Raw genomic sequence first — 11,356 nt, forward strand, 5'->3', positions numbered from 1 at the left:
CGCTCGCATCTCGGGAACTGGGAACTCGGCGGAGCTCCCGCGTGTGTGGAGAGAGTGTAATAAAGGGTAGGTGCAGTGCTTTGCCGCTCCTTCTCTCGCCGTTCGCTCTCTCTCCTCCCTGCGCCCCACTCTCCCGTTCGCTGGATCGCACGTATATATAAATGGAGTGAAGCGCGCGCCTCACTCTCGACCGTTCGCTGGCTGGGCGCCTCTCAAGGCGATGGCAGAAGTCGGTGAAGGCGAATGTCTGACGGCAACGGTACACCTAGCAAGAAGTGTATTACAATCCAACCCGAGCATTACACCTCTCGTTGGAGGTGACGTCACTGCAGTAGCTTCAACGTCATCCTCAACCGGAGGAGAAGCGGAAGACAAGGCTGCGAAGCGAAGAGCGCGTGATGCCGAACGAACTGCGACAGCAACGGCAGTCCTCGCTTCTCGTTCTCGATCGCCGCGTCTGCCCTAGTGTCAGTGGTGGTCTGTGTGACGATGGTGCCGACGACGCCGTCAACGAGTACTACTTCGCTCGAAGCGGCAAGGACGGCGAATACTGCGGCGTTAATCTCGTTGCTAACGTGTATGGGAACCTCATATCGCATGCCGTTGCCACCTCGCCCGTTCGAGACACGTCTCCGTACAAAGACTTCTACACCCTTGCCTACACCGGAGACGGAGTCTTTGTGGTGACCGTGTACCTCGCGTCCAACCTCGCTCGTGACGCCGTTGCCGCGCAACTGGACGCGGCTATGGAAAGTGTGTGTGTGCGCTCCAAAGTATCTGACCCCGTCGTCTTGGTTGGTGACTTTAACGGGGACGTGAGAAAGAAGAGCGGCGAGTGGTTGGTGGAGTACATGCGGACAAAGTACTCTATGCAGTGTGCCTCCGCCGAGTCCGACAAGTGTCCGACTACCATTCACGGAAGTTGCATTGATCTCGCCTTTACCCGAAACTGTGACGTGCGCATGCTTCTCAAAGACCCTTTGACTGTACACTTTAGCGACCACAAGGCTGTGATTATGGCCGTCAGGTACAATGACAACACAAACAGGTGCTGATGAATGTGTAAATAAATGGTTACGGTATAAATCCTCGTCTCGTCATTAATTTACGCCATTAAAATTACTACGCCGTGTACTCTCGGCGCAAGAAATGCATTCGCATTTCCTCACGATTCCCTTCGCCGGAGGTGGGGGCAATTTTATCCAGCGGTCGTGTCGGTGGTAAGGGGAGCGCCACCCATAACGTATATAGGACAACATAGTGCCACAAATCACCTCTCAAAGCATACAAAACGCTGTCTCGGATGGCAACCGGGGTAAGATCTTCGCAGATAAGTTGGTTATTCACAAGCGTACGCACGGCGGATTCGCACTGGAGCCAAAAGCTTAAAACAGCTCCATGGCTGTCATTGTACACATTCCGCTTAGTTTTCCAGGTGTTGCACCTAAAACTTTATTGATATATAACAAGACGTCGCCGAACCTTAATATGCAATAAACGACGAAGAAGAACTTCGTAGGCGGCGTATGCCTTTTATTTTATTATCTTGAAGGTTGTCACTGTAAGTGTTTGCGTTTAAGTTATAAGTTGCAAGTGTGTTTCTTTGTGTTACAGGTTTGTTCTTTTTATAAGTATAGGTTCTTCTTTCCTTACCTCATGTTTCTTTTTTTTTGTTTTCCGCCTCTCCCTCTCTTTTAGAGCGCGTCTCTTAATGGTCCGGTCCGTTCCTGCTGCGAGCGTCGGCGGCGTAACCGAGCGAACGAGCACAACAGCGAAAGATGAAAGAGCAAAGCGTAGTTCCGATGTCGCCAAAGTACCGCGCGTCGCCTGTTCACTTCTTAATCTTTTTTTGGTCACTGCTTTTCATCGGCTAACAATTCTTGTTCCTCGACGCACGTATGTATTAGAAGTTTCTCGAATGTTATCGGTAGTTCTATCCGTTGGCTGTTGTCACGAAATCTTTTTAGGGGCGAAGCTCCTTAGGGTGTGTGGGTCTGTCTCTCCTCTGTAGTATGTAGTAGTAGTCGTCGTCGTCGTAGTAGTAGGTAGCCACGTCTACTTTTATGGAAAAAAAAAAACACCGCATATCCACGGGGTGAATGATGATGAGTGGGCGAAGCTCCAGAGGGAATCATCGGTAAACCGTGAATCTTCCGTGTAATTCGCCCAGTCTCGCCGCACTAAATCGAACGATTGACTTCCACCAATGACACGCGCCATATGTGACGTCATTCCTATTTTATAACAGCGCCATTCATTATAATTGCACCATCTCCCGCTTAAGTGGACGCTAGCACAAACGCGTTAGAAACGTGCAGTACTCTCTAGTAAAGGGGAGAGGCCACAGTGTCTTACGCAGCCGTGTACACATGCCGGAACGTGCACCGCGTTTGCCGACGCCATCACATGACTGCTGAGAGAGTATAACCCCCGTATTCATAAACGCTCCTCGACTTGAACTTGACTTGCCACCGCCTTCAACGCGTTTCGAACGCGCTGCCCAAGGCGGTGGCAAGTCAAGTTCAAGTCGAGGAGCGTTTATGAATACGGGGGGTAAGGCGGAGAGGCCACAGAGTCTCACACCTTCTTACACGGGCCGTAACGCGCTAGCACAAACGCGTTAGAAACGCGCAGTCTTTCGTTAATGTTGGGTATTTATTGTCATCGTGGTGCGTGCGTCCATGTGCGCTTCGTGGCGTAGTGGTTAGCGCCGCGCGTTCGGAAGCGAGGGGTCCCTGGTTCGATTCCGCGCTACGGACGCAACTTTCGGAATTTTTTTTCTCATAAAAGTAGACGTGGCTACCTACAACGACGAAGACGATGACTACATACGAGGGACAGACCCACACCCTAAGGAGCTTCGCCCCTAAATAATTCCGAAAGTTGTGTCCGTAGCGCGGAATGGAACCAGGGACCCCTCGCTTCCGAACGCGCGGCGCTAGCCACTACGCCACGAAGCGCACATGGACACACGTTTGTGCTAGCGCGTTACGGCCCGTGTAAGAAGCTGGTGTAAGACGCTGTGGCCTCTCTGCCTTACCCCCGTTTTCATAAACGCTCCTCGACTTGAACTTGACTTGCCACCGCCTTGGGCAGCGCGTTCGAAACGCGTTGAAGGCGGTGGCAAGTCAAGTTCAAGTCGAGGAGCGTTTATGAATACGGGGGTTATACTCTCTCAGCAGTCATGTGATGGCGTCGGCAAACGCGGTGCACGTTCCGGCATGTGTAAACGGCTGCGTAAGACGCTGTGGCCTCTCCCCCTTACTGGAGAGTACTGCACGTTTCTAACGCGTTTGTGCTAGCGTCCCACTAAGCGGAAGATGGTGCAATTATAATGAAGGGCGCTGTTATAAAATAGGAATGACGTCACATATGGCGCGTGTCATTGGTGGAAGTCAATCGTTCGATTTAGTGCGGCGAGACTGGGCGAATTACACGGAAGGTTCACGGTTTACCGATGATTCCCTCCGGAGCTTCGCCGACTCAGCATCATTCACCCCGTGGATATGCGGTGTTTTTTTTTCATAAAAGTAGACGTGGCTACCTACTACTACTACATACTACAGAGGAGGGACAGACCCACACCCTAAGGAGCTTCGCCCTTAAAACAGCGGCTGCAACTCTCAACTTTGCCGAGACGCGCTCGCCCATTGACGGCGACGCGACACAGCAGGCCGCACCTGTTTTTAAATGCGAATGCATTTCTTAGTCGGGGCATGTCAGGCGTCTGTCGGTGTCCGCGCGCCGGCAGGTGTTATCTCTCCGCTCTCACTCCCTCTCCTATAGCAACAGCTGCGGGCGCGCGCGCTTATCCTCGCCCCTAGCAACCGGAGCACTGGTGCGGGCGCAGTATCGGAGAGTGAGTGGAGAGGAGGATCGCGCTCTGGCGTGTGAGGGCGCTCGCATCTCGGGAACTGGGAACTCGGCGGAGCTCCCGCGTGTGTGGAGAGAGTGTAATAGAGGGTAGGTGCAGTGCTTTGCCGCTCCTTCTCTCGCCGTTCGCTCTCTCTCCTCCCTGCGCCCCACTCTCCCGTTCGCTGGATCGCACGTATATATAAATGGAGTGAAGCGCGCGCCTCACTCTCGACCGTTCGCTGGCTGGGCGCCTCTCAAGGCGATGGCAGAAGTCGGTGAAGGCGAATGTCTGACGGCAACGGTACACCTAGCAAGAAGTGTATTACAATCCAACCCGAGCATTACACCTCTCGTTGGAGGTGACGTCACTGCAGTAGCTTCAACGTCATCCTCAACCGGAGGAGAAGCGGAAGACAAGGCTGCGAAGCGAAGAGCGCGTGATGCCGAACGAACTGCGACAGCAACGGCAGTCCTCGCTTCTCGTTCTCGATCGCCGCGTCTGCCCTAGTGTCAGTGGTGGTCTGTGTGACGATGGTGCCGACGACGCCGTCAACGAGTACTACTTCGCTCGAAGCGGCAAGGACGGCGAATACTGCGGCGTTAATCTCGTTGCTAACGTGTATGGGAACCTCATATCGCATGCCGTTGCCACCTCGCCCGTTCGAGACACGTCTCCGTACAAAGACTTCTACACCCTTGCCTACACCGGAGACGGAGTCTTTGTGGTGACCGTGTACCTCGCGTCCAACCTCGCTCGTGACGCCGTTGCCGCGCAACTGGACGCGGCTATGGAAAGTGTGTGTGTGCGCTCCAAAGTATCTGACCCCGTCGTCTTGGTTGGTGACTTTAACGGGGACGTGAGAAAGAAGAGCGGCGAGTGGTTGGTGGAGTACATGCGGACAAAGTACTCTATGCAGTGTGCCTCCGCCGAGTCCGACAAGTGTCCGACTACCATTCACGGAAGTTGCATTGATCTCGCCTTTACCCGAAACTGTGACGTGCGCATGCTTCTCAAAGACCCTTTGACTGTACACTTTAGCGACCACAAGGCTGTGATTATGGCCGTCAGGTACAATGACAACACAAACAGGTGCTGATGAATGTGTAAATAAATGGTTACGGTATAAATTCTCGTCTCGTCATTAATTTAGGCCATTAAAATTACTACGCCGTGTACTCTCGGCGCAAGAAATGCATTCGCATTTCCTCACGATTCCCTTCGCCGAGGTGGGGGCAATTTTATCCAGCGGTCGTGTCGGTGGTAAGGGGAGCGCCACCCATAACGTATATAGGACAACATAGTGCCACAAATCACCTCTCAAAGCATACAAAACGCTGTCTCGGATGGCAACCGGGGTAAGATCTTCGCAGATAAGTTGGTTATTCACAAGCGTACGCACGGCGGATTCGCACTGGAGCCAAAAGCTTAAAACAGCTCTATGGCTGTCATTGTACACATTCCGCTTAGTTTTCCAGGTGTTGCACCTAAAACTTTATTGATATAATAACAAGACGTCGCCGAACCTTAATATGCAATAAACGACGAAGAAGAACTTCGTAGGCGGCGTATGCCTTTTATTTTATTATCTTGAAGGTTGTCACTGTAAGTGTTTGCGTTTAAGTTATAAGTTGCAAGTGTGTTTCTTTGTGTTACAGGTTTGTTCTTTTTATAAGTATAGGTTCTTCTTTCCTTACCTCATGTTTCTTTTTTTTTGTTTTCCGCCTCTCCCTCTCTTTTAGAGCGCGTCTCTTAATGGTCCGGTCCGTTCCTGCTGCGAGCGTCGGCGGCGTAACCGAGCGAACGAGCACAACAGCGAAAGATGAAAGAGCAAAGCGTAGTTCCGATGTCGCCAAAGTACCGCGCGTCGCCTGTTCACTTCTTAATCTTTCTTTGGTCACTGCTTTTCATCGGCTAACAATTCTTGTTCCTCGACGCACGTATGTATTAGAAGTTTCTCGAATGTTATCGGTAGTTCTATCCGTTGGCTGTTGTCACGAAATCTCTTTAGGGGCGAAGCTCCTTAGGGTGTGTGGGTCTGTCTCTCCTCTGTAGTATGTAGTAGTAGTCGTCGTCGTCGTAGTAGTAGGTAGCCACGTCTACTTTTATGAAAAAAAAAAAACACCGCATATCCACGGGGTGAATGATGATGAGTGGGCGAAGCTCCAGAGGGAATCATCGGTAAACCGTGAATCTTCCGTGTAATTCGCCCAGTCTCGCCGCACTAAATCGAACGATTGACTTCCACCAATGACACGCGCCATATGTGACGTCATTCCTATTTTATAACAGCGCCATTCATTATAATTGCACCATCTCCCGCTTAAGTGGACGCTAGCACAAACGCGTTAGAAACGTGCAGTACTCTCTAGTAAGGGGGAGAGGCCACAGTGTCTTACGCAGCCGTTACACATGCCGTAACGTGCACCGCGTTTGCCGACGCCATCACATGACTGCTGAGAGAGTATAACCCCCGTATTCATAAACGCTCCTCGACTTGAACTTGACTTGCCACCGCCTTCAACGCGTTTCGAACGCGCTGCCCAAGGCGGTGGCAAGTCAAGTTCAAGTCGAGGAGCGTTTATGAATACGGGGGGTAAGGCGGAGAGGCCACAGAGTCTTACACCTTCTTACACGGGCCGTAACGCGCTAGCACAAACGCGTTAGAAACGCGCAGTCTTTCGTTAATGTTGGGTATTTATTGTCATCGTGGTGCGTGCGTCCATGTGCGCTTCGTGGCGTAGTGGTTAGCGCCGCGCGTTCGGAAGCGAGGGGTCCCTGGTTCGATTCCGCGCTACGGACGCAACTTTCGGAATTTTTTTTCTCATAAAAGTAGACGTGGCTACCTACAAGGACGAAGACGATGACTACATACGAGGGACAGACCCAGACCCTAAGGAGCTTCGCCCCTAAATAATTCCGAAAGTTGTGTCCGTAGCGCGGAATGGAACCAGGGACCCCTCGCTTCCGAACGCGCGGCGCTAGCCACTACGCCACGAAGCGCACATGGACACACGTTTGTGCTAGCGCGTTACGGCCCGTGTAAGAAGCTGGTGTAAGACGCTGTGGCCTCTCCGCCTTACCCCCGTTTTCATAAACGCTCCTCGACTTGAACTTGACTTGCCACCGCCTTGGGCAGCGCGTTCGAAACGCGTTGAAGGCGGTGGCAAGTCAAGTTCAAGTCGAGGAGCGTTTATGAATACGGGGGTTATACTCTCTCAGCAGTCATGTGATGGCGTCGGCAAACGCGGTGCACGTTCCGGCAAGTGTAAACGGCTGCGTAAGACTCTGTGGCCTCTCCCCCTTACTGGAGAGTACTGCACGTTTCTAACGCGTTTGTGCTAGCGTCCCATTAAGCGGGAGATGGTGCAATTATAATGAAGGGCGCTGTTATAAAATAGGAATGACGTCACATATGGCGCGTGTCATTGGTGGAAGTCAATCGTTCGATTTAGTGCGGCGAGACTGGGCGAATTACACGGAAGATTCACGGTTTACCGATGATTCCCTCCGGAGCTTCGCCGACTCAGCATCATTCACCCCGTGGATATGCGGTGTTTTTTTTTCATAAAAGTAGACGTGGCTACCTACTACTACTACATACTACAGAGGAGGGACAGACCCACACCCTAAGGAGCTTCGCCCTTAAAACAGCGGCTGCAACTCTCAACTTTGCCGAGACGCGCTCGCCCATCGACGGCGACGCGACACAGCAGGCCGCACCTGTTTTTAAATGCGAATGCATTTCTTAGTCGGGGCATGTCAGGCGTCTGTCGGTGTCCGCGCGCCGGCAGGTGTTATCTCTCCGCTCTCAGTCCCTCTCCTATAGCAACAGCTGCGGGCGCGCGCGCTTATCCTCGCCCCTAGCAACCGGAGCACTGGTGCGGGCGGAGTAGCGGAGAGTGAGTGGAGAGGAGGATAGCGCTCTGGCGTGTGAGGGCGCTCGCATCGCGGGAACTGGGAACTCGGCGGAGCTCCCGCGTGTGTGGAGAGAGTGTAATAGAGGGTAGGTGCAGTGCTTTGCCGCTCCTTCTCTCGCCGTTCGCTCTCTCTCCTCCCTGCGCCCCACTCTCCCGTTCGCTCGATCGCACGTATATATAAATGGAGTGAAGCGCGCGCCTCACTCTCGACCGTTCGCTGGCTGGGCGCCTCTCAAGGCGATGGCAGAAGTCGGTGAAGGCGAATGTCTGACGGCAACGGTACACCTAGCAAGAAGTGTATTACAATCCAACCCGAGCATTACACCTCTCGCTGGAGGTGACGTCACTGCAGTAGCTTCAACGTCATCCTCAACCGGAGGAGAAGCGGAAGACAAGGCTGCGAAGCGAAGAGCGCGTGATGCCGAACGAACTGCGACAGCAACGGCAGTCCTCGCTTCTCGTTCTCGATCGCCGCGTCTGCCCTAGTGTCAGTGGTGGTCTGTGTGACGATGGTGCCGACGACGCCGTCAACGAGTACTACTTTGCTCGAAGCGGCAAGGACGGCGAATACTGCGGCGTTAATCTCGTTGCTAACGTGTATGGGAACCTCATATCGCATGCCGTTGCCACCTCGCCCGTTCGGGACACGTCTCCGTACAAAGACTTCTACACCCTTGCCTACACCGGAGACGGAGTCTTTGTGGTGACCGTGTACCTTGCGTCCAACCTCGCTCGTGACGCCGTTGCCGCGCAACTGGACGCGGCTATGGAAAGTTTGTGTGTGCGCTCCAAGTATCTGACCCCGTCGTCTTGGTTGGTGACTTTAACGTGGACGTGAGAAAGAAGAGCGGCGAGTGGTTGGTGGAGTACATGCGGACAAAGTACTCTATGCAGTGTGCCTCCGCCGAGTCCGACAAGTGTCCGACTACCATTCACGGAAGTTGCATTGATCTCGCCTTTACCCGAAACTGTGACGTGCGCATGCTTCTCAAAGACCCTTTGACTGTACACTTTAGCGACCACAAGGCTGTGATTATGGCCGTCAGGTACATTGACAACACAAACAGGTGCTGATGATTGTGTAAATAAATGGTTACGGTATAAATCCTCGTCTCGTCATTAATTTACGCCATTAAAATTACTACGCCGTGTACTCTCGGCGCAAGAAATGCATTCGCATTTCCTCACGATTCCCTTCGCGGAGGTGGGGGCAATTTTATCCAGCGGTCGTGTCGGTGGTAAGGGGAGCGCCACCCATAACGTATATAGGACAACATAGTGCCACAAATCACCTCTCAAAGCATACAAAACGCTGTCTCGGATGGCAACCGGGGTAAGATCTTCGCAGATAAGTTGGTTATTCACAAGCGTACGCACGGCGGATTCGCACTGGAGCCAAAAGCTTAAAACAGCTCTATGGCTGTCATTGTACACATTCCGCTTAGTTTTCCAGGTGTTGCACCTAAAACTTTATTGATATATTAACAAGACGTCGCCGAACCTTAATATGCAATAAACGACGAAGAAGAACTTCGTAGGCGGCGTATGCCTTTTATTTTATTATCTTGAACGTTGTCACTTAAGTGTTTGCGTTTAAGTTATAAGTTGCAAGTGTGTTTCTTTGTGTTACAGGTTTGTTCTTTTTATAAGTATACGTTCTTCTTTCCTTACCTCATGTTTCTTTTTTTCCGCCTCTCCCTCTCTTTTAGAGCGCGTCTCTTAATGGTCCGGTCCGTTCCTGCTGCGAGCGTCGACGGCGTAACCGAGCGAACGAGCACAACAGCGAAAGATGAAAGAGCAAAGCGTAGTTCCGATGTCGCCAGAGTACCGCGCGTCGCCTGTTCACTTCTTAATCTTTTTTTGGTCACTGCTTTTCATCGGCTAACGATTCTTGTTCCTCGACGCACGTATGTATTAGAAGTTTCTCGAATGTTATCGGTAGTTCTATCCGTTGGCTGTTGTCACGAAATCTTTTTAGGGGCGAAGCTCCTTAGGGTGTGTGGGTCTGTCTCTCCTCTGTAGTATGTAGTAGTAGTCGTCGTCGTCGTAGTAGTAGGTAGCCACGTCTACTTTTATGAAAAAAAAAAAACACCGCATATCCACGGGGTGAATGATGATGAGTGGGCGAAGCTCCAGAGGGAATCATCGGTAAACCGTGAATCTTCCGTGTAATTCGCCCAGTCTCGCCGCACTAAATCGAACGATTGACTTCCACCAATGACACGCGCCATATGTGACGTCATTCCTATTTTATAACAGCGCCATTCATTATAATTGCACCATCTCCCGCTTAAGTGGACGCTAGCACAAACGCGTTAGAAACGTGCAGTACTCTCTAGTAAAGGGGAGAGGCCACAGTGTCTTACGCAGCCGTGTACACATGCCGGAACGTGCACCGCGTTTGCCGACGCCATCACATGACTGCTGAGAGAGTATAACCCCCGTATTCATAAACGCTCCTCGACTTGAACTTGACTTGCCACCGCCTTCAACGCGTTTCGAACGCGCTGCCCAAGGCGGTGGCAAGTCAAGTTCAAGTCGAGGAGCGTTTATGAATACGGGGGTAAGGCGGAGAGGCCACAGAGTCTTACACCTTCTTACACGGGCCGTAACGCGCTAGCACAAACGCGTTAGAAACGCGCAGTCTTTCATTAATGTTGGGTATTTATTGTCATCGTGGTGCGTGCGTCCATGTGCGCTTCGTGGCGTAGTGGTTAGCGCCGCGCGTTCGGAAGCGAGGGGTCCCTGTTTCGATTCCGCGCTACGGACGCAACTTTCGGAATTTTTTTTCTCATAAAAGTAGACGTGGCTACCTACAACGACGAAGACGATGACTACATACGAGGGACAGACCCACACCCTAAGGAGCTTCGCCCCTAAATAATTCCGAAAGTTGTGTCCGTAGCGCGGAATGGAACCAGGGACCCCTCGCTTCCGAACGCGCGGCGCTAGCCACTACGCCACGAAGCGCACATGGACACACGTTTGTGCTAGCGCGTTACGGCCCGTGTAAGAAGCTGGTGTAAGACGCTGTGGCCTCTCCGCCTTACCCCCGTTTTCATAAACGCTCCTCGACTTGAACTTGACTTGCCACCGCCTTGGGCAGCGCGTTCGAAACGCGTTGAAGGCGGTGGCAAGTCAAGTTCAAGTCGAGGAGCGTTTATGAATACGGGGGTTATACTATCTCAGCAGTCATGTGATGGCGTCGGCAAACGTGGTGCACGTTCCGGCATGTGTAAACGGCTGCGTAAGACGCTGTGGCCTCTCCCCCTTACTGGAGAGTACTGCACGTTTCTAACGCGTTTGTGCTAGCGTCCCACTAAGCGGAAGATGGTGCAATTATAATGAAGGGCGCTGATATAAATAGGAATGACGTCACATATGGCGCGTGTCATTGGTGGAAGTCATCGTTCGATTTAGTGCGGCGAGACTGGGCGAATTACACGGAAGGTTCACGGTTTACCGATGATTCCCTCCGGAGCTTCGCCGACTCAGCATCATTCACCCCGTGGATATGCGGTGTTTTTTTTTCATAAAAGTAGACGTGGCTACCTACTACTAACATACTACAGAGGAGGGACAG

General features: G+C 52.1%; 2 protein-coding genes across 3 annotated transcripts in view; both read left to right on the plus strand.

Moving 5' to 3' along the window:
* The first annotated feature begins 372 nt into the window (after nucleotides 1-372).
* On the plus strand, nucleotides 373-4,942 carry LOC125940964 (uncharacterized). Its single transcript, XM_049657762.1, has 2 exons — nucleotides 373-1,079; nucleotides 4,925-4,942. Exon 1 carries the CDS (start codon nucleotides 399-401, stop codon nucleotides 1,053-1,055), a length of 657 nt encoding a protein of 218 aa, XP_049513719.1. The 5' UTR covers nucleotides 373-398; the 3' UTR covers nucleotides 1,056-1,079; nucleotides 4,925-4,942.
* LOC125940963 (uncharacterized) overlaps nucleotides 4,270-11,356 on the plus strand; it is a 20,694-nt gene continuing 13,607 nt past the window's right edge. For both annotated transcript variants that reach the window (XM_049657761.1, XM_049657760.1), the window contains exon 1: nucleotides 4,270-4,976. In XM_049657761.1, the coding sequence (XP_049513718.1) occupies nucleotides 4,296-4,952 (657 nt within the window). In that variant the 5' untranslated portion in view covers nucleotides 4,270-4,295 and the 3' untranslated portion in view covers nucleotides 4,953-4,976. The remainder of the gene's footprint in view (nucleotides 4,977-11,356) is intronic.

The sequence above is a fragment of the Dermacentor silvarum genome, chromosome 10 (genome assembly GCF_013339745.2).
Source record: "Dermacentor silvarum isolate Dsil-2018 chromosome 10, BIME_Dsil_1.4, whole genome shotgun sequence".
Taxonomy (NCBI): Eukaryota; Metazoa; Arthropoda; class Arachnida; order Ixodida; family Ixodidae; genus Dermacentor; species Dermacentor silvarum.

What these genes read in the sequence shown, in the direction of transcription:
- LOC125940964 (XM_049657762.1), top strand. Translation starts at nt 399, where the DNA reads ATGCCGAACGAACTGCGACAGCAACGGCAGTCCTCGCTTCTCGTTCTC.